This window comes from Balaenoptera ricei, chromosome 15 (genome assembly GCF_028023285.1).
Source record: "Balaenoptera ricei isolate mBalRic1 chromosome 15, mBalRic1.hap2, whole genome shotgun sequence".
In the NCBI taxonomy this organism is placed as follows: domain Eukaryota; kingdom Metazoa; phylum Chordata; class Mammalia; order Artiodactyla; family Balaenopteridae; genus Balaenoptera; species Balaenoptera ricei.
The window spans coordinates 63,734,043-63,757,253 of NC_082653.1; the positions used below are offsets into that span (position 1 = coordinate 63,734,043).

General features: G+C 45.6%; 1 protein-coding gene across 4 annotated transcripts in view; it reads right to left on the bottom strand.

The window, feature by feature from the left end:
• Positions 1-23,211, bottom strand: part of ABCC6 (ATP binding cassette subfamily C member 6) — a 61,485-nt gene that overhangs the window by 1,433 nt on the left and 36,841 nt on the right. For all 4 annotated transcript variants that reach the window (XM_059896081.1, XM_059896079.1, XM_059896080.1 and 1 more), the window contains 9 exons: positions 22,913-23,033; positions 21,178-21,385; positions 9,781-10,091; positions 8,641-8,840; positions 6,145-6,271; positions 4,894-4,995; positions 3,882-4,028; positions 1,718-1,876; positions 1,457-1,623 (listed from right to left, as the gene is read on the bottom strand). In XM_059896081.1, the coding sequence (XP_059752064.1) occupies positions 1,457-1,623; positions 1,718-1,876; positions 3,882-4,028; positions 4,894-4,995; positions 6,145-6,271; positions 8,641-8,840; positions 9,781-10,091; positions 21,178-21,385; positions 22,913-23,033 (1,542 nt within the window). The remainder of the gene's footprint in view (positions 1-1,456; positions 1,624-1,717; positions 1,877-3,881; positions 4,029-4,893; positions 4,996-6,144; positions 6,272-8,640; positions 8,841-9,780; positions 10,092-21,177; positions 21,386-22,912; positions 23,034-23,211) is intronic.

The following is a 23,211-nucleotide window of genomic DNA, read 5'->3' on the forward strand; positions in this document are numbered from 1 at the left end:
ACAGAGTAAGCCCTTCTTTTACTCCAGTTACAGATGAGGAAGTTGAGGGTCAAGGTCACACAGTCAGTGAGCCCCCAGAGCCTGGAGACTCAAGGGTGTTTGGGGCTGTTTCCTGCCATGTCCAGCTTCCTCTCAGAGTAAACCCTTTAGGGAACCAGGACCTACTACGGCCATGTGGGTGTCAGGTGCCTGGGCTTTGCTCCAGACTCACCACTTATGGGCTGGGTGAGTTGGCAAATCTCAAGCCTCAGATTCCAACTCTGTGAAATGGGATTAGTGAAAGTGCAGCTTTGAGGATTAAAATGAATATTGAAATGAATATTTTTTACATGCCAGGCACTGTTTCAACAACTTTACACATAGCACTCATTTAATCCTTGCACAGATAGGCAGGTTCTAACTATTATTCCCATTTTACAGATAAGGAAACTGAGGCACTGAAGATTAAGTAACCTGCCCAAGATCCTACAACTATGTCTATGCTCCTGGCTACCAAGCCCTGCTGCCCCTCTAGTGCCATTACCACCCACGGTCTCTTACCCTAACATCTTCTGGGTCAGGTGGGTTTTAGAATCCAGAATGTCTTGACTTTTAAAAAGGCACACACCTGTACATCTATGTTCACAGCAGCACTATTCACAATAGCCAAAAGGTAGAAACAACCCAAGCATCCATCAATGGATGAACGGATAAGAAAAATGTGGTCTATCCATACAATGGAATATTAGTCAGCCTTAAAAATGGAGGAAATTCTGGCGCATGTTACATCATGGATGAACATGGAGGACATTATGCTGTGTGAGATAAGCCAGTCACAAAAAGACAAATACTATAATATTCCACCTAAATGAAGTACCTAGAGAAACAAAGTGAAATGGGGGCTGGTGGGAGGGAAGAATAGAGAATTGTTTAATGGCTACAGAGTTTAGGTGTCACAAAATGAAAAAGTTGTGGAGGTTTATTGCACAATGATGTGAATGTACTTAACACTATGGAATTGAACACTAAAAAATGGTTAAGAAGATATGTTATGCGTATTTTACTACAATTTCTTAAAGCTTTTAAAGGCGTACACCCTATGTTACTTGACAACCCCAGTGAGCGTGGGGTTAGCGCCCAATATCAAACACAATATTTTTGCAGCAAAATAAATGCTGAGTGAGATAAATACAGACCAGAAGTAGCCTCGTGTCAGTAGAGGTTGAGTTTTGCCACCAAATAAATTTAGAAACAAATTTAGGAAAAAGAATATCTCTTGATATTCAGAGATTGTGTTGGAGCTTAGAATGGCTGATGAGGGATGGGATTTGTACTGTGATTAGGAATAGGATGGGGTTGATCCTCCTATGTGGGGAGGTGACTTCCAGGGCATATTACCCTGGAAGGGGGGGACCTTGGCCATACCTGCCTCTCCCCCAGCACCTCACAGGGTCTGGCTGGGGTGCGGCGACCCTACCTCAGGTTGTCGCCTTGGTCGGCACACTCGTAGTGCAGCTGGCCGGGCAGGCTGGCCACCGCGGCTCTGAGCTGCACCGTCTCCAGGGCCGCCCAGATGGCTTCATCCGAGTGTTCGTGTAGCATGTCGAGGTTCATTCGCAGAGAGCCGGGGAACAGGATGGGGTCCTGGCCGGGAGGGACAGTGGGTCAGAGCCGGGCCAGCCATGCCTCCCACCTCTCCCCCTCCCCCCACCTCTGCCCACCCCTCCCCAGGCCTCACCTGGGGGATGATGGTGATCCTGGACCGAAGTGTGTGCAGCCCCACTTGGGCGATGGGGACCCCGTCGATCCAGATCCCGCCCTCAGCCGCCTCTAGGAGCCGCAGCAGGCCCCCGGCCAGGGAGGACTTTCCTGCCCCTGTCCTGCCAACGATGCCCACCTGCCGGGGGATGGGGGAGTAAGGCCCATTCCGACCAGGCCTGGCCAGAAGAAGGCAGGCCATAGCCCACAGGGTTCCTGGGCATGTCTTTGCTAGATGTTTCCCCTGCACCCAAGACCCATCCATCTATCCATCATCCTTTGAGCATCCATCCTTCTATCTGTCCATCTGTCCACCTGTCCATATATCCATTCATCAGTCCATCCAACCTTCTGTCTGTGCATTCTTCTCTATCGTCCCCTCATCCTGATACACCTCTCCCATCTTTTCATCCACTTCCCTACCCTTCCTTCTATTCCTTCATCCTTTCCCTTCCTTCCATCCACACCCCCTCCATCATCCTCATCTTCCCTTCCATCCTGTTTATGTCCCATCCTTCTATTAATCCCCCTTCCTTCTACCCATCCCTCCCTCACACTTCCTTCCATCCCCCTCCTTCTATCCATACCCTCATCCTTCCCTCTGTCCTTCATCCTTCCTTCCACACACCATCCTTCCATCCATATTCCTATCCTGCCTTCCATCTCTCATCCTTTCTTCCACTCCATCCTATCCATCCATTCATCCTTCCATCCATGCCTCTTTCTCCTTTCCATCCAGCCCGCAATCCCAGCCATCCATCCTTCATCCTTCCATCTATCTGCCCATCTTTCTATCCATCCCCCATCCTTCCTTGACACTTGGTGGGGGTTCAACACTCTTTGTTTAATAAGTGAACGAAGCATGTGTGTCGCCCATTGTATGACAGGCACTCTTTTAGGCACCAGGAATACAGAAATTAAGGAGTCCTTGCTCCAAAGGGCTCACCATCTGGTCTTGGAAATAGTGCACCTGAGTAACCTTAAATACAGTGTGATGAACAAGCACTCTCTATAATCAGGCTCTGGCCCTGCAGCAATGGAGGTAAGCATGGAGGTGCTGCTGTTCATGTTGCCTGGGATGGGGGTTGATGGGGTAATCAGAGAAGGCTTCATGGAGGAGGAGATACTTGAGTGGAATCTTGAAGGATGACTAGGAGTTCAGGGAGGGGGAAGATTCCAGGTGAACCACACCAACTGCTAGCCTGTAAGCTCTTCGAGGGCAGCACCATGTACCCACCTGGCCCAGAGGCTGCTGCTCCACAAATGTTGGCTAAGCCCTGGTAGGGCAATGAATGAAGTGGAGAAAGGGCCTTGAATGCCAAGCTCAGGAGTTTGGGCTTTACCAGAAGGAAGCTGGGAGAGGGAGGAAAGTCTGGAGCAGGGAAATGACATGCTCAAATCAAGATCACAGGAGAATAGATTGGAGGGGGTGAAACAGGAAGCTGAGGGCCTGGAGCAGTGGAGGGGGGGGCAGGGAGGAAGTGTCGCCAGGTGGGGAGGGCAGAGAAGGATTCAGTGAAGCAGCCTGACTAATCATCTGTAAATGAGGTGATATTAGGGGTGTTGTCAGAGTGAAAATGCAAATAATAATGAATAAAAGCATTGGTGAGCACTTCTGTGGCATTTGCTATATGCCAGGCACTGTTCCAGGCAGTTTCTATGTATTAACCCAGGTAAACTTCTTAACAACTCTATGAGGTTGACATTATTATTCTCATTTTACAGATGGGAAACTGAGACCAAGGCATGCAGTGACTTGTCCAAGGTCAGCCATGGCAAAGCAAGGAACTGAGCCCATGCAAACTGGATAAGTATGTGGAACATTCAGCACCTCACCCAGCACATAGTAGGTGTTCAACTAATGACAGAGAAAGAAGAAAGAAGTTGGGGTGATGCCTCCCCATCTGGGACACCAAGGTGGGTGGGTTTCGCCAAGATGGAAGCAGGTTTGGGGAAGATGATAAGTTCCATTTAGGGTGTGGTGGGTCTGAAGACTGGGGGACCTGAGGTGAGGACGTGGAGCACGCAGCTGTGCTCAGGACCCGGACCCTGGGTGATGCCCGGCCTGGCCATGGCCCTGAGGCCTCTCCAGCCGCCCTGTGGCCTGGCCACCACAAGGAGGAAGTTGTAGGTGAGCTGCTCACCTTCTCTCCTGCGTGGATCTTGAAGGACACTCCCCGCACGGCCAGCGGGAGCTCGGGTCGGTATCTCAGCCCAAAGTCCCGGAACTCGATCTGCCCCCCACGAGGCCAGGGGGGCCAGGCCGCACAGGTGGCCGGCCTCCAGGGTGCCTAGGGCAGGAGGGGACACTGGGTCAGAGGAGCCTTTCTCCAGGCTTCTCACAAAAGGGCCTGCCTCTCTGACCCTCAGTTTCCTCTTCTGTAAAGTGGGCTTATTTACCGCTATTTTACAGGGTTGTTATGGGGCATGGAATGCAGCAAGGCTAAAAACAAATAATATTTGGTATAGTGAAAATAAAAAAATAATGGTGTTGGCTACTCTTTATCTATTGTTGTTATTAGCCATTATTAATTTTCAAATAATATTCTCTCTTTCGCTAGAGGTAGACACTCTCCTTTTAGTGAAAAGGGCAAGTCTGTGCAGTGGGGAGACCAATGCTGCCATTTGCTATTCCTGTGACCTTGAACAGGTCACTCCACTCCCTTGAGCCTTGGTTTCCCCATCTGGGAAATGGGGCTAATTAGAGTGGTGGACATGTATTGAGTGTTTGTGGTGTGCCAGAGACTGTATGAAGTCCTTTATTGTGGGATGACCTCCTAGTACACCCCGCACTGTTATGTTGCCGCTATGTTTCTCTGCTGTTCCTGCTATTATGTTTCAGTAGTGCTATCATGTTACTGTTGTGCTGCTGTTATGTTTCTATAATGTTGCTATCAAGCTGCTGTTATGTTACTGTCATGTTGCTGTTACTCATGGTCCCCTGTCACTCAGAGTGCCCTGCCTTGCCATTCAGAGGAACCAGGATTTGACCTCGTCTCAGACCCTACCCCTTCACCATTACTGCCACCTTGGCTGTGACTACAGTCTGCAGTGGTGGGGACTCTAAAGCCGGTGGCAGATGTCAACATGGGTCCACCGTCCTCTGCTGTAAGTCCTGGATGGTGCCCGCCCCCCCCTCCATCTCTTGCCCATCACCTCCTTGGGCGTCTGGGCGTAGTCCTTCAATCGTTCCACCGACACGATGCTGCTCTCCAGGTCTGTCCAGCTGCGAACAGCCCACTGCAGTGTCTGGGTCACCTGGTTTGAGAAGACACCTCAGGACAGCTTCAGCAAGGCCACCCCACAGGTGAGGCAGGGGCTGGGAGGCAGGACCCGGGCAGCAGACAAGGGGGCAGAATTTGGCTGTAGCCACAAGGATCCCTCTTTTCTTTTACTTGAACTGGAGTACATGGACCAGAAAGGAGCCCTCGGACATCAGCTTATCCAGCCCTTCTTGAAACAGGTAGGGAGACAGGACCAGAGAAGGTGTGTGGCCCTCTCAAGGACACCCAGCAGGATCCAGCCCAATGACGTCCATTCAGAGAGGTTTCCCTCCACTTAACACTGATTTCCCACTTGGAGCCACGCCAAGCTCCTCCCCAGGGCCTGCTCGCCTGCCTGCTCCAGCCCTGCCCCCACCCCTTCCCAACCTCATTTCCCTCCAGTTTTGTCCTCACACTCTCTCCAGCCACACTGCTTTCTTGTTGTTCCTCTAACACACCAGTCGCGCCCCTCCCGCCATCCCAGGGCCTTTCCTCCTGCTGTGCCCTCCACCAGGACTGCTCCTCCCCTTCCCCTCCCCTATTCCCCCACTTCCTTTAGGCCACAGATCTCAAGTCCCTTCTCAGAGAGGTCTTCCGGGCCATGCGAAAGAAAAGCACCCTCCCCCCAATCATGTTCCATCCTGTTACTTGCTTTATCCTTAAGCTTAGTTGCCTCAACTGTAAAATGAGGACAGTAATAGTACCCCTGGTGGGGTTGTGGGCAGGATTAAATGAGCTAATATTTATAAAGCTCTTAGAACAATGTCTCATTCATAATGAATGCTACTTACATATATGTATATATATATTTTTTTCCTTTACAGATGTCATAACCTGACGTTAAATATTGTTATTAATAGTTAACAAAACATTAACAATGCACTGGAAATGGACTCTGTCTACTTTATCTCAGTGAGTCTTTATAGTATCCGAAGTGAAGGGATTACTGCCCATTTTTCAGAGAAGCACACCGAGGCTCCGAGAGGGAAGAAGAGTCGGGCCCGAGGTCCAGCCCAGGCTCTTGCAGAGCCGTGTCTTCCTCACTGGTTGGTAGTTTGGACTCAGGTCCTTGAAGGTCCCACTGGCAGAGGTCTGTGTCCATTCTGCCCGCACCCCAGAGCCCAGGTTGGGGTGTTGGAAGTACCTGCAGGGCGGCAGAGACAGAGAAGCCCACGAGGCCGGGGCTGAGGTGGGCCTTGCTCAGGACTGCGCATAGGGCGGCCGCGAACACCAGCCCGTTCCCCACGAGTTCCAGGTTGGAAGCGAGCCACCTGCGAGGGGACAGGTAAGAGTGGGGTCAGTGGGGCCTCTCTGCGGTACCTGCCTCCGTGGGCACAAGGCCTGGACAGCGTGCCGGCTCGAGTGCCCATGGGGTCCCGGCAATGGTCTCCTCCACACCCAGGCCCCACCTGAGCTCGGAGGGGTGGGGGGGTGCCGATGCTGTCCTGTCTCACCTGCGCCCAGCTCAGGGCCTGGCACACAGTAGGTGCTCAAGTAAGCTCTGCTGTGCTGCCACTTTTCTGTCCCCAGGCTATGCCAAGCCATGTCCCCTGTGTTCCCCCCACCTGAATCTGACCTCCATCTTCACGTGGCCAACATCTTACCCTCACACAAGGCAGCTCAAGCATCACCTCCTCAGAGAGCCCTCAGGACGACTCCTTCCTTTTATCACTCTGTATAACTAAACTAGTTAATCAGTCCTTGACTGTCGGTCTCCATCAGCAGGCTCATTTGCTCCATGAGGGCAGCAACTTTGTCTTTTTTTTTTATTAATTAATATTTCATTTTTGGCTGCATTGGGTCTTCGTTGCTGTGCGTGGGCTTTCTCTAGTTGCAGCGAGTGGGGGCCACTCTTCATTGAGATGCGTGGGCTTCTCATTGCGGTGGCTTCTCTTGTTGCGGAGCACGGGCTCTAGGCACATTGGCTTCAGTAGTTGTGGCACACAGGCTTCAGTAGTTGTGGCTCGCGGGCTCTAGAGCACAGGCTCAGTAGTTGTGGTGCATGGGCTTAGTTGGTCTGCGGCATGTGGGATCTTCCCGGACCAGGGCTCGAACCTGTGTCCCCTGCACTGGCATGCGGATTCTTAACTACTGCGCCACCAGGGAAGTCCAGCAACTTTCTTTGTCTTGTTCATGGCTCTGTCCCTAGGACCCAGCATAGGACTGAGCACGTAGTAGGTTCTCAACAAATATATATTGAATGGATGAGGAAATTGAATTCCTACTTCTTTTTCCTTTTATTGAATTCCTACTTGACCACTCATTCATGCATTCATTCAGTAGATATGTATTCAGCACCTACTGTGTGCCATGCATGCTGGAGATGCTGGGGACACAGCCGCAAACCAAACAGATAAAAATCCCTGTCTTCAGGGAACTCTGGGCTTCACTGCATATGACACCTAGTCCTCTTAACAACCCCACGATGGGAGGACTATTGTCCCCATTTGACAGATGAGGACACCGGGACTCAGAAGGGTTAGGTACTTGCCCAAGTCCACACACATAACAAACGCCGGGATTTGAAGCCACATCTGCCTGACTGAGGGTCTGCCACTTCCTAGATGGCTGACCCTGGGGGAGTCCCTTCACTTCTCCGAACCCCAGTTTACCCATCTGTGGGATGAAGTAACATCTGGCTCATTAGAGTTGTGAGGATTAAATGAGATACACCCACCATATATGGCGCAGAAATCATTGACCCTTCCACAAAGTAGGTGCTTCCTAAATGTTTGTAAGGTCCCTCCTCCCTAGGCTAGGACCCCAGGAAGGGGCAGGGCAGGTCACCCAGAAGGCATATGGCGTTGAGACACTGCCCACAGCTACAGAGCCTCATAGCCCCAGCTGGCTGGGGATCTGGGCAGAAAGAAGGAAGGAATTGACATTTATTGAATTCACACCTACTGTGTGCTTGACCCTCTCCACACTCTGGCACCAGACTGACTGGATGCAAATCCTCACTCCACCATGTATTTGCAGTGTGGCCCTGGGCAAGTTCCTAAATCTCTCTGTGCCTAAGATTCATCATCTATAAGAGTCTCTGCCTGGTGGAGTTGTTAATAGGATTAAATAAATTAATCCACAGAGGATGCTGAGGACTGTGCTGGGCATGTGGTAAGCACATTACAAGGATTAGCTATGAGTGTATTTGTTTAATCTCAGCAGCCACTCCATGAGCGCAAACTCACTTTGACAAATGAGGCTCAGAGAGGTTATGTGACTTGCCCAAGATCATCCAGCTAGTTAAGTTGCAGAGCTGGGATTTGCACCTGTGTCTGTCTGTGCTCAAAGCTTGTGTTCTTATTCTTGCTTAGTACCGAAAGGAGGCTGAGGATGCTTATGTAGCTCCTTTGTCACCAAGGCAACAGAGGCTGGTCTAGTGGCCTGGCAACAGAGACTTCTTCCCTTTTGCTGACACCTGTACTTCCTGCCCACCTGCTGTTGGGGATCCCTCAGGCCAAGTTCCATCTGCTCACAGTGTGAGCCATGTGCACCCGTGGGATCTAGACTCTGCTTTACCCTCGACTCGCTGTGTGACCTTGAGCAGGCCACTTGACCTCTCTGACCACACAGTATGACCTTAGGTCTCATCCTCTGGGGACGCAGATGGATTATAGGTTCTTCTCTGCCCCCTTCCTACCTGTCAGCCACCAGCCGTGGGAAACTGACTCTCTGGCTTTCATCCATGTGTGCGTCGTTCTGAGCCACAAAGCGGCCCTGGACCCGGAAGGCCCTGACCACTGCTCCGCCCTGGAACGTCTCGGCCACATGGGAACACACGGATGAGTACCTGGCTGATTCCAGGCGTCTGAGCTGGCACGAGCTGGCCACATACAGGCTCTGAAGTGGGACAGTGGGGAGCAGAGAGATTACAAACACAGAGAGACAGTTTGAGAAGCACTGACATTTACCAAACTATTCCTTTGGTCACAGTGATGAGCTCAGGGATGACACATGCCTCATGAAGGGCCAATCAGAATCTTCCCTGGGATGGATGTACGAATGCTGAGCTGGAGAAAAGGTTGCTTTGTGTTGGGGGTTGCTGAGGTGGGAGGCTGTGAGTACAGGGTTGCAAGGGGGCCATCAGACCTGCCCCCTGGAAAAGGAGTGTGTGCAAAATTAGGCCAAGCAGAGCTGAGCCAGTGATTCTTAAATGTCAGCATGGATCAGAATTACCTGGAAGGTTCATTAAAACTCAGATTTCTGGGCCTCAGCTCCATAGTATCTGAGTCAGTAGGTCTTGAATGGGGCCTGAGAATATGCATTTCTAACTAGTTCCCAGGTGAAACTGATGCTGCTGGTCTGATACCACACTTCAAGAACCACTGAGGGAAGATATGGAAAGAGTGGCAGCATCCTAGTGAGAGCTGACCCCCTGCACCCTGGGAGCATAAGCCATTAAATTCTGTTCTTGTGTTTAAGCTAATTTAAGTTGGTCTCTGGTTCTGGCAACTGAAAGAGTCGAGCCTAATACAATGGTCTTTGAGAGCTTGCAATGCCTTCTTGGTTTCCAGATCATTGGAGAAGAGAAAGCTGATTTCAGTAACAGCAGCAGGATAAACTGTTAGATGTTAAGAACTTTGATGTGAACATTTGGGAGACAGAGATGAGAGTAAGTGTTAGAAACAGACTGTGGTGTCTCTGTCTCTGAGAATTCTTCTAGGGGCAGCTCCTAGATGTCCAGCTGGGCAGAACCTCTTACACTGAGTCCTGCCCAGGGACAGGGGACTGGTGGAGGTGACCTCGGCTGGCCCCAGGAGCCTCTCCAACCTCCCCTTACCTGAAACCCGGCATAGAGGAACAGCAGCGGCAGGATGGCCACGACAGCCAGCGGGGTGGTCACCGTCACCACCAGGCCAACTTCCAGGAGTCCGAAGGCATACATCAGCAGAGACCGGACTTTGTCTGGGATGTCCACATCTACTATGTCTGTCTCTTTGGAGAAGCGGTTCAGCAGGTTCCCAATGGGCGTCCGCTCAAAGAAGCCAATAGGAGACTGTGCTACGTCCCACAGGAGCCCCCGGAAGAGCAGGCTGGATGCCCGGATCCCGCCTAGGAGCACTGTGGCCATGGAGGCAAAGAGCCCGATTGCTGGGGAGAGAGAAGGGGGTCAGGGCATAAGGGCTGGAGAACCCCATCAACCTGTGGTGGCTATCTTATGAACTGGCCACCCTGATTTATCCTTTGATGGGACCACCATGCAGTGGGTTGAATAGTGTCTCCCCCCAAATTCATGTCCACCAGGAACCTCAGAATGTGACCTTATTTGGAAAGAGGGCCTTTGAAGATGTTATTAGTGAAAGAGCTTGAGGTGAAATCCTGGATTTAGGGCGGCTTCTAAATCCGATAACTAGTGTCCTTATAAGGAGAGGAGAGGACACACACAGACACAGAGAAGAAGATGATGTGAAGACGGAGACAGAGACTGGAGTGATACACCACAAGCCCAGGAATGCCAAGGATGGCTGGCAACCAGCAGAGGCTAGGAGAAAGGCGTGGGACAGTTTCTCCTTCAGAGCCTCCCAGAGGGACCAATTTTTGCTGACACCTTGATTTTGGACTTCTGGCTTCAGAACTGTGAGAGAATTAAAATTTCTCTTGTTCTAAGCTACCAAGTTTGTGGTAATCCGTTTTATGGCAGCCCTAGGAAACTAATACACCCCCTTCCTCCCAGTGCCAATCTGTGTGCTTGGAATGGAGCTAACTTCACTCTCTGTTTCTGGGGTGGGGCAAATTTCATCCCTAGCCAATCCGAACCACTGCAGTTGGTTCAGGGGTGAACACATGACCCAAGTCAGGCCAATGAGACCTGGGACTTTGCTGGGACTTTTGGGAAGAGTTACTCACTTTGTGGGATACTATGTTAGCACCAGGGGAAGTAGCCTGCCTGGGCAGGAAGCTATCATAGAGGAAGAAAATGAAGCTAATCTTCCAGCATTTGCTGGACCCCTGGATCCAGCCATACCTCAAGCTAGTTACGTATGGATTCCAGTCCCACAAGCCAATAAATTCTCTTGTTGCTTAAGCTAGTTTGAGACATATAGTTTTAAATAGTATATTATACCTATATAGTTTGTAGTTATATTAACCTCAAATAGAGCAGACTTTAGAGTAAGCAAAGTTATCAGGGATAAAGAGGGGCATTACATAATGATAAAGGGGTCAGTTACTCAAGAAGAAATAACAATCCTTAATGTGTATTGCCTAACAACAGGGCATCAAAATATGTGAGGCAAAAACTGATAGAACTGCAAGGAGAAATAAATGAATCCATTATCATAGTTGGAGACTTCAACACCCCTCTATCAGAAAAGGCAGAAAATCCAGCAGGCAGAAAATCAGTAAGGACAGAGATGAACTCAACAACACCATCAATCAACTGGATATAATGGACATCAACAGACCACTTCATCCAACAGCAGCAGAACACAAATTCCTAAGCTCACATGAAACATTCACTAAGATAGACCACATTCTGGACTATAGAATACACCTTAACAAATTTAAAAGAAGAGAAATTATACAATGTCTGTTCTCAGACCACAGTGGAATTATACTAGAAATAACAAATACCTGGAAAATCCGCAATACTTGAATATTAACACATTTCTAAGTAACACGTGGGTCAAAGAAGAAACCTCATGAGAAATTTTAAAATATTTTGAACTAAATGAAAATAAAAACACAACTTACCAAATTTTGGGCATGTAGTGAAAGCAGTACTTAGAGGGAAATGTATAGCACTGAATAAATATATATTAGAAAAAAGAAAGCTCTAAAATCCATCGTCTAAGCTTCTACTTTAGGAAACTAAGAAGAGAAAATTGAATCCAAAGTGAGCAGAAGAAAAGAAACAATAAAAATTACAGTAGAAATCAGTGCAACTGAAAACAGGAAATCAATGAAACCAAAGCTTAGTTCTTTGAAAAGATCAAAAAACTGATAAGCTTCTAGCCAGGCTAAGAAGAAAGAAGACACAAATTACTAATATCTGAAAAATTTTTTAAAGGGACATCACTACAGATCCCATGGACATTAAAAGTATAAAAAAGGAATACCACGAACAACTCTATGCCCATAAATTTGATAACCTAGGAGAAATGGACCAGTTCCTTGATAGACACAGTCTACTAAAACTCATGCAAGAAGAAATAGACAATCTCAATAGGCCTATAACTATTAAAGAAATTGAATTGACAATAACTTTCCAAAACAGGAACTGCCAGGCCCAGATGAGTTCACTAACAAATATTTAAGGAGAAATTATACCAATTCTCTACACTCTCTTTCAGAGGGTTGAAGCAGAGGGAATACTTCCTAACTTATTCTATGAGGGCAACATTCCCTAATACCAAAATCAGACAGACAGTACAAGAAAACTGTATAGACCAATATCTCTCAAGAACGTACATGTAAAAATCTTCAACAAAATATTAGCAAATTAAATCCAACAATGTATGAAAAGAATCATACATCATGACCAAGTGGAATTTATCCCAGATATACAAGGCTGCTTCAACATTTGAAAAATTGGGACTTCCCTGGTGGTCCAGTTGTTAAGACTCTGCGCTCCCAATGCAGGGGGCCCGGGTTTGATCCCTGGTCAGGGAACTAGATCCTGCATGCCACAACTAAAGATCCCACATGCGACAATGATGATCTTGCACACGGCAATGAAGATCCTGCGTGTGACAACTAAGACCCAGCATAGCCAAATAAATAAATAAATATTTTAAAAATCTGAAAAATCAATTAATGTAATCTATCACATCAATAGCCTAAAAAAGAAAAACCACCTGATCATATCAATAGATGCAGAAAAAGATTAGACAAAATCAAGTACCTATTCATGATACAACAAATAAATAAACAAAAACAACGCCCCCAACACAAAACCCAAAACCTCTCTCAGTAAAATAGGAATAGAGAACTTTCTCAACTTGATAAAGAATATCTATTAAAAACCTAATGGTGAGAAGCTAACTTAATGGTGAGAAGCTTGGTGTTTTCCCAATAAGATCTGGAACAAGGCAAGAATGTCCCCTCTTACCACTCTTCTTCAACACCCTGCTAGAAGTCCTAGTTAATGCAATAAGATAAGGAAATAAAAGGTATGCAGATTGCCAAGGAAGAAATAAAGCTGTATTTGTTTGCAGATCACATGATCATCTACGTAGAAAATCTGAAAGAACTGACCAAAAACTCCTGAAACTCATAAGCGATTATAGCAACATTCCAGGATGCAAGGTTAGCAATACCATTAGCACCCCCTAAAATGAAATATCAAGGTACAAATCTAACAAAATAAGTATAAGATCTATATGAGGAAAACTACAAAACTCCGATGAACAAATTCAAAGAACTAAATAGAGGTATATTCCATGTTCATAGATAGGAAGAGTCAATATTGTCAAGATGTCAGTTCTTCCCAACTTGATGTAAAATTCAATGCAATCTCTATCAAAATCCCAGCAAGTTATTTTGTGGACATTGAAAAATTAATTATAAAGTTTATTTGGAGAGGCAAAAGATCCAGAATAGTCAACTCCATATTGAAGGAGAAGAATAAAGTTGGAGGACGGACACTATCTAAATTCCAGACTCTGCTAAAAGAATAAAAACCACAATAATCGAGACTGTGTGGTATATTATGGGGGGAGTAGCCAAGATGGTGGAGTAGGAAGACCCTGAGCTCACTTCCTCCCACAGGCACACCAAAATTACAACTATTTACACAGCAACCACTGATGAGAAAAACCAGAAGACTAACAGAAAAGATCTTCTGGAACTAAAGATATAAAGAATGAACCACAGTGAGATGGGTAGGAGGGGCAGAGATGCAATATAGTCAAGACCCACACCCCTGGGTGGGTGACCCATAAATGGATCAGTTGCAGAGATTCTCCCCAAAGAGCATGGTGTCTGAGCCCCACATAAGGCTCCCCAGGAAGATGAGCTCTTATGGGAAGATGAACCCCAGAACACTTGGTTTTGAAGACTAGACTTTCAGGAAAGCCAGGGGGCTGTAGGAAATAAAAACTGCATTCTTAAAGGGTGCACAAAAAAAATGAATGTTCCGAGACCCAGGGCAGAAGCAGTAACTTGAAAGGAGCCTGGGTCAGACATACCTGTTGATCTTGGAGAGATCCTGGAGAGCCTTCTGGATAGGCAGGAGGCAACTGGAGTTCACCCTGGGGATACAGATGCTGGCAGCAGCCACTTTGGGTAGCTTGTTTTACCACAAGGACACTGGTGCTGCCAAGTGCCATTTTGGAATACTTCCTTGAGCTTATTAGCCTTGGGACCTGGCCCTGCCCACTAGCCTGTCATCACCAGTAGTGGGATGCCTCAGGCCAAGCAGCTATCCAGGTGAGGACAGCAGGCTGGCTGCCTTAGGACTGCCTGAGTGTCCAGCCACCCCAGGACCCAGCCCCACATACCAGTGCACTGGCACTAGCCCTAGGAACCCTGGGACCCTTCAGTCAGCTGTTAGGACCCAGCCCCACCCACTGGCAGGCCAACACCAACTCTGAGACACCCAGGTCCCTGAATCCAGAGATCCCAGGACCCAGCTCCACCCACAAGCAGTCTCGCAGCAGCTTTGGGATACCCCGGACCCCACAGCCAGTCCTGTCAGCAACTGACCTCACCCAGCAGCAGGCCAACATTAGATCTGGGACACCAGCCCTGCAACCAGCCACCCTGGGACACAGCTCCACCCACCAGTGGGCCAGCACTGCCCTTGGAACCCCTGGGGCTCTGCAGCCAGCTACCTTGTGACCTGGCCCCACCACCAGTGGCTAGCAGCCTCTGCACAAGGCAGGGCCTGGCAACCAACCAGACTAGGGATCAGCCATGACTATCAGACGACCCACAGTAGTCAGCCCACTACAACAGAAGGGCCCATGCAACCCACATAGGGGCAGTCCTAGAGCATATAGCTCTGGTGACAAGAGGGGAGTGTGCAGCTGGGAAATATAGGATGTCTCCTACAAAAAAGCCACTTCTTCAAGATTGGGAAACATAACCAACCTACCAAATACATAGATATAAAAAGAGTGAATTAGGCAAAATGAGGTGACAGAGGAATATGTTCTTAATGAAAGAACAAGATAAAACCCCAGAAGAAGAACTAAGTGAAGTGGAGATAAGCCCCAGTAAAGAGTTCAAGGTAATGATCATAAAGATGCTCAAAGAACTTGGGAGAAGAATAGATGAACACAGTGGGAAGCTAGAAGTTTTTAACAAAGAGTTAGAAAATATAAAGAAGAACCAAACAGAGCTGAAAAATACAATAACCAAAATAAAAAATACACTAGGAGGAATCAACAGTAGATTAGATGATACAGAGGAATAGATCAGTGAACTGGAAGACAGAGTAGTGGAAATCACTCAAACTGAACAGGAAAAAGGAAAAAAAAAATTATTTAGGAGATCTTTGGAACAACAACCAAGGGTACAAACACTCACATTATAGGGGTTGCAGGAGGAGAAGAGAGAGAAAGGGGCAGGGAACATATTTGAAGACATAAGAGTTGAAAACTTCCCTTACCTGGGAATAAAAGCAGACATCCAGGTCCAGGAGTACAGACAGTCACAATAGGATCAACCCAAAGAGGACCACACCAAGGCACATTGTAATTAAAGTGGCAAAAAATAATGATAAAGAGACAATATTAAAAGCAGCGAGGGAAAAGCTACAAATTATGTGTGAGGGAACTCCCATAAGTCTATCAGCTGACTTTTCAGCAGAAACTGTGCAGGTCAGAAGGGAGTGGCACAATATATTAAAGTAATGAAAGGAAAAAAACTACAACCACTTTCATTCAGATTTGAAGGAGAGATCAAATGTTTTACATACAAGCAAAAGCTAAAAGAGTTCAGCACCAAAAAAACAGCTTGACAAGAAATGTTAAAGGTAATTCACTAAGCAAAAAAGGAAAGCCCACAACTAGAAATACAAACAGTACAAAAGGAAAAATCTCATTGGTAAAAGAAAATATACAGTAAAAGTGCTAAACCAACCACATATAACGCTAATAGAAAGATTAAAAGATGAAAGTCATAAAATCATCTATATCTACAATAAGTAGTTAAGGGATACACAAAACAAAAAGATGTAAAATATGATGTCAAAAACAGTAAATGTGGCAGGGAGAGAGAAAAAAAAGCAAGGTTGTTAAATGCATTCGAACTTAAGATATCAACAACTTAAAAAAACCACACATATATGGATTGCTATATTTACACCACATGCTAACCACAAACCAAAAATCTATAATAGACACACACACAAAAAAAGAGAAATTCAAAAATAACACCAAAGATAGTCATCAAATCACATGGGAAGAGAACAAAAGAAGAAGAAAGGAACAGAAAAGAACTATAAAAACAACCCCAAAATAATGAACAAAATGGCAGTAAGTACATTAAATGTAAATGGACTAAATGCTCCAATCAAAAGACATAGAGTGGCTGAATGGATATAAAAAAAAGACCCACATGTATGCTGCCTACAAGAGACTCATTTTAGACCTAAAGACACACAGAGATTGAAAGTGAGGGGATGGAAAAAGCTACTCCCTGCAAATGGAAATGATTATAATAGATGACTATGAACAATTATATGCCAATAAAATGGCCAATCTAGAAGAAATGGACAAATTCCTGGAAACATACAACCTCCCAAGACTGAACAGGAAGAAATAGAAAATATGAACAGACCAATTACCAGGAATGAAATTGAATAAGTAATAAAAAAAAAACCCCAACAAACAAAAGTCCAGGACCAGATGGTCCAGACTCTTTAGAGACGAGTTAACATATATCCTTATCAAACTATTCAAAAAATTGCAGAGGAAGGAACACTTCCAAAATCATTCTACGAGGCCAGCATCATCCAGATACCAAAATCAGATAAAGATAAAACAAAAAAAGAAAATTACAGACCAATATCACTGGTGAACATAAATGCAAAAATTCTCAACAAAATATTCACAAACCAAATTCAACAATACATTAAAAGGACCATACACCATGATCAAGTGGGATTTATCCCAGGGATGCAAAGATGGTTTAATATCCACAAAGCAAGCAATGTGATACACCACATTAACAAACTGAAGAATAAAAATCACACAATCATCTCAATAGATATGGAAAAACCATTTGACAAACTACAACATCCATTTATGATAAAAATTCTCAACAAAGCAGAGGGAATACACCTCAACATAATAAAGGCCATACACAACAAGCCCACAGCTAACATCATACACAGTGGTGAATAGCTCAAAGCATTTACTCTAGGGTCAGGAACAAGACAAGGATGCCCATTATCACCATTTTTATTCAATATAATATTGGAAGTCTTAACCACAGCAATCAGACAAGAAAAAGAAATAAAAGGAGTCCAAATTGGAAAGGAAGAAGTAAAACTCACCATTTAGAGATGACATGATACTATACATAGAAAATCCTAAAGATGCCACCAAAAAACTACTAGAACCCAACAATGAATTCAGTAAATTTGCAGAATACAAACTTAATATACAGAAATATGTTGCATTTCTATACACTAACAGTGAACTATTAGAAAGGAACTTAACAATCCCATTTACAGTTGCATCAAAAAGAATAAAATATCTTGGAATAAATCTAGCTAAGGAGGTAAAAGACCTTTACTTGGAAAACTGTAAGACACTGTTGAAAGAAATTGAAGATGACACAGATGGAAAGATATACCATACTCATGGATTGGAAGAATTAATATTGTTAAAATCCTCATACTACCCAAGGTAATCAACAGGTTCAATGCAATCCCTATCAAAATACCAATGGCATTTTTCACAGAATTAGAAAAAAATAATTCTAAAATTTGTATGGAAACACAGAAGATCCTCAATGGCCAAAACAATCTTGAGAAAGAAGAACAAAGCTGGAGGTATCACACTCCCTGATTTCAAACTATATTATGAAGCTACAGTCATCAAAACAGTATGGTACTGGCACAAAAACAGACACACAGATCAATGGAACAGAATAGAGAGTCCAGAAATAAACCCACATTATATGGGCAATTAATCTACAAAAAAATATGCAAGAATATACAATGGGGAAAAGACAGCCTCTTCAATATTACTCAGCCCTAAAAAGGAAGGAAACTGGGTCATTTGTAGAGACATGGATGGACCTAGAGGCTGTCATACAGAGTGAAGTAAGACAAAGAGAAAAACAAATATCGTATATTAACACATATATGTGGAATCTAGAAAAATGGTACAGGTGAACTGGTTTGCAAGGCAGAAATAGAGACACAGATGTAGAGAACAAACGTATGGACACCAAGGGGGGAAAGCGGGGGGTGGGGGTGGGATGAATTGGGAGATTGGGATTGACATATATACACTAATATGTATAAAATAGATAACTAATAAGAACTTGCTGTATAGCACAGGGAACTCCACTTCACTGTACAGGAGAAACTAACACAACATTGTAAAACAACTATACCCCAAGTAAAAAAAAAAAAAGATATAAGGTTGGATTGGATTAAAAAAAAAAAAAAGACAGCCTCTTCAGTAAATGGTACTGGGAAACGTGGACACTACATGCAAAAGAATCAAACTGGTACATGCAAAAGAATCAAACTGGACTACTTTCTCATACCATATACAAAAGTAAATTCAAAATGGATTAAAGGCTTAAACATAAGACCTGAAACCGTAAAACTTTTAGAAGAAAACAGGCAGTATGCTCTTTGACATTGGCCTTAGTGATATTTTTTTGGATATGTTCCCTCAGGCAAGAAAACAAAAGCAAAAATAAATAAATGGGACTACAGTAAACTAAAAGGCTTTTGCACAGTGACGTAAACTATCAAGAAAATGAAAAAATCAGCCTACTGAATGGGAGAAGTTATTTGCAAATGATATATCTGATAAGGGGTTAATATCCAAAATATACAAATAACTCATACAACTCAACATCAAAAAATCAAACAACCCAATTAAAAAATGGGCAGAGGATCTGAATGGACATTTTTTCAAAGATGACATACAGATGGTCAACAAGTACATGAAAGGATACTCGACATCACTAGTCATCAGGGAAATGTAAATCAAACCACAATGAGATATCATCTCACACCTGTCAGAATGGCTATTATCAAAAAGACAACAAATAACAAGTGTTGGTGAGGATGTGGAGAAAAGAGAACCCTCGTGCACTGTTGGTGGGAATGTAAACTAGGGCAGCCACTATGGAAAGCTGTATGGGGATTCCTCAAAAAATTAAAAATAGAACTACCATACAATCCAGCAATTCCACTTCTGGATATTTATCCAAAGAAAATGAAAACACTAACTTGAAAAGATATATGCACCCGTATGTTCATTGCAGCAGTATTTACAGTAGCTAAGATATGGAAGAAACATAAGTGCCCACTGACAGATAAATGGATATAGAAGAGGTGGTATATATACAATGGAATATTCCTCAGCCATAAAAAAGAAATGAAATATTGCCATTTGTGACAACATGGATGGACCTAGAAGGTATTATGCTAAGTGAAATAAGTCAGAGAAACACAAATACTGTATAATTTCACTTATACGTAGAATCTAAAAAACAAATGAACAAGCATAACTAAACAGAAACAGAGTCATAGATACAGAGAAAAAACATGTGGTTGCCAGAGGGGAGGAGCAAAATAGGTGAGGGAGACTAAAAGGTGCAAATTTCCATTTGCAAAATAAATGGGTCAGATGTATGAAATATATAGTGTGGGGGAATATAGTGAGTAATTATATAATATCTTTTCATGGTGACAGATCGTAACTAGACTTAGGTGGTCATCATCTTGAAATGTAGAGAAATATCGAATTGCTATGTTGTGTAACAGGAACTAACATTGTGTTGTATGTCAATTATACTTCAAAAACAAACAAACTCATAGATCAGATTTGTGATTACCAGAGGTGGGGGAATGGGGGGAGGGGGAACTGGATGAAGGCTGTCAAAAGGTACAAACTTGCAGTTATAAGATAACTAAGCACTAGGGGTGTAACGTATAACATGATAAATATAATAAACACTGCTGTGTGTTATGTATGAAAGTTGTTAAGAGAGTAAATCCTAAGAGTTCTCATCACAAGGAAATGTTTTTTCTGTTTCTTTAATTTTGTATTTATATGAGATGACGGATGTTCACTAGACTCACTGTGGTCATCATTTCATGATGTATGTAAGCCAAATCATTATGCTCTACATCTTAAACTTACACAGTGCTGTAAGCCAACTATATCAACAAAACTGGGAAAAAATATTATGGTATAGAACTCAGGAAAAAAAGACTCTGTGGTATTGGTGAAAGAATAGACAACTAGATCAATGAAACGGAGATGAATAGGTGGAGTACAGAGAATTTTAGGGCAGTGAAACTATTCTGTATGATACTGTAACAGTGGATATATGTGATTATACATTTGTCCATCCCATGGAATGTACAACACCAAGAGTGAACCCTGATGAAAACTGCAGACTTTGGCTAACTAGGATGTGTGGATATAGGTTCATTTGTAACAAATGTACCGCTCTGGTGGGGGGATGTTGGTAATGACGGAGGTTATAGATGAGTGGGGAAGTCTCTGTACCTTCTGCTCAATTTTGCTGTGAATGTAAAACTGCTCTAAAAAAACAAATCCAGTTTTTAAAAAGGAAGAGAAGATGGGAGGAGATGATGGTGGGGATGTGATGCAGGGCTCCACCTCCTCTGGGGGATGGGGGTGGGGCAGTGGCAGCAGCGTGGGATTGGGGTGGGGTGCTGGAAGTCACCAGCAGTCAGGCCTTGGGGCTGTCCTCAGCTTGGGAGAGGGGCAGAGTCCAGCGGAACTGCTGCCCCACCTAAGTGCTCAGCTGCCCCAGCATCTGGAGGCCAAGATTCTGCCTTTGCTGATGAGGCTGGGAGAGACTCTGAGGCTTCTGTAAAAGTAGGGATGTGCCCTGTCCCCCACTTCCCCAGGCCCATCTTAAGGATGCAGGTCTGTGTTTGGACCCAGGATGTTTGCACAGATGTTCAGGAAGGACAGGGTGAGCCAGGGAGGTGTGGGCGAAGGAGCCCTGAGAAACCCTCGGGTGGAGCTGGAGGATGGAGAGTGAGGAAGGCTGGCAGGGGTACCTTGGAGGCAGCCCAGGAGCCCAAAGACCCAGCCCCGCAGGGCTGCGTGAGTCTGCCGTCCGTCCACGGTGGGGTCATCTGCCCACAGGCTCAGCCAGTAGCCACGGCAGAAGGAGGCCACTTGCTGGCAGAAGAAGAGGAAAAGTGCGTGGAGGCAGAGTGGGGTGCCCACAGCTCGTAGGTAGGTCAGGTACATAGTAGCCTTCACCTGTAGCACACGTAGGAGAGATGGGGGCAGAGAGACACCCCAGGGGGAGAGAGGAAAGGCCAGGTGGGGCTCCCCAAACTTGCCAGTGGGGCAGATGGAACCACCATGCAGTACCTCCCACCTGGAGCATCCTCTCCCCTCCAGGCCCGCCCAGCCTCAGGACCCCCTTCCTCTATGGCTCCCAGATGACAGTGGGAGCCTTAAAGGGGACAGGCTGTGGCACTTCCTGAGTTTGGAGTGATTTATTGAACACCTACTATGGGACAAGCATGTGTCTCCATCCTCATCATAATTCCCACCTGACACATAGGGAAACTGAGGCACAGAGAGGTTAAGCCACTTTAGTTTAAAGTCTGGTTCCTACAAATCTGAAATTCTCCATGCAGCTGCAGCCAGAGTGAACTTTTGAAAACATCCACTTGCTGTTGAAAACATCTTGCTGTTGCTAAGCTGCCCTGGACTTTCTCTTGCTCTGAGAAGAAATTCTAAACCTCTTGTACACTCTTTCACCTTACCTTCTACGCACTATCCGCTGGTCTCATGGGATCCCTTTCTTTTCTCTGGCACCCTAAGCTCCTTCTCACCCCAGAGTCTCTGCCCCTGCTGTTCCCTCTGCCTGGAATGCTCCTCCCCCTGCTCTTTCCATGGCTACTTCCTTCGCATCCTTCAGGGACGTCCTCAGAGCATCCTATCCAAGCAGGTCCCTGATCCTTGGTCGGTCCCTGTCTCATCACTTTATTTTGTTTATAGCATTTATCACTACCTGATATCACCTTGCTTATTAGCATAATTGTTTTCTGACTCTCTCCCCTGCCCCCCACAACTAGCCTGCAAGCTCCACCAAGGCAGAAACTTTGTCTGGCACACAGTGGGGGTTCTGTAAATGTCTTCTGGACGGATGAGTAGGTGGATGGTTGAGTGGGCGAATGGGTGAGTAAATGGGTAGATGGGTGGGTGGATGAATAAATGAGTGGGTCTGTAGGAGGGTGGGTGGATAAATGAGCGGATGGATGGATGGATGGATGGCAGGGTGGCAGATGGGTGGATGGTTGGGTGAGATGGATAGAAGAGTGAGTAGATGGGTAGGTGGATGGATGGGTGAGTGGGATGGATGGGTGAATAGGTGGAAAGGTAAATGGATGGATGAATGAATGAGTAGGTAGGTGGGTGAATGGGTGGACAAAGCAGCATAGGAGAGAAGAAGTAGTACAAGTTTCAGATTCAGACTGTCCTAAGTTTGAGTCACAAGTTGGTCACTTGCTAGCTGTGAGAACACAAACAAATGTCTAAACTCTTTAAGAACCCAGTTTCTTCATCTCTAAAATGGAGCTATCACCATCTGATTTTAGGGTGGTTGTGGGTATTAAGAAGTATGAAGTATCTAGAATCTTACGTGGCACATAGTAGGTGTTCAATAAAGGTGAGTCGTCCCCCCCCACCCAGTGCTGTATCTCTTGGGAGGGCCTGAGTCCCCGGGGGCAGCAGTGGCAGTGGATGTGGAGGGGGGAGGGAGCAGCGGGTGGTTACCCTGCCATATTGCATGCTGTCCTCTCCTTTTGGCTGTCCTGCCCCCTCTGGATCATCTAGGGGAACCGCTGTCTGGGCCTCTGAAGTGGCGCTGTCCTTCTCAGGGACTAACTTCATGGACCTGTCATTTAGAAGAAATGAGGACAAATCAGTGTCTCTCTTCATGGGGTGTATATGCCTAACCCTCATGGCCACTGGAAGCCACTGAGCCACTCACTCTCTCATTCATTCATTCAACTAACGTACTGAGCACCAACTAGGTGCCATGCCCCTGTCCTCCCTCTGTGGTGCCCAGCTAG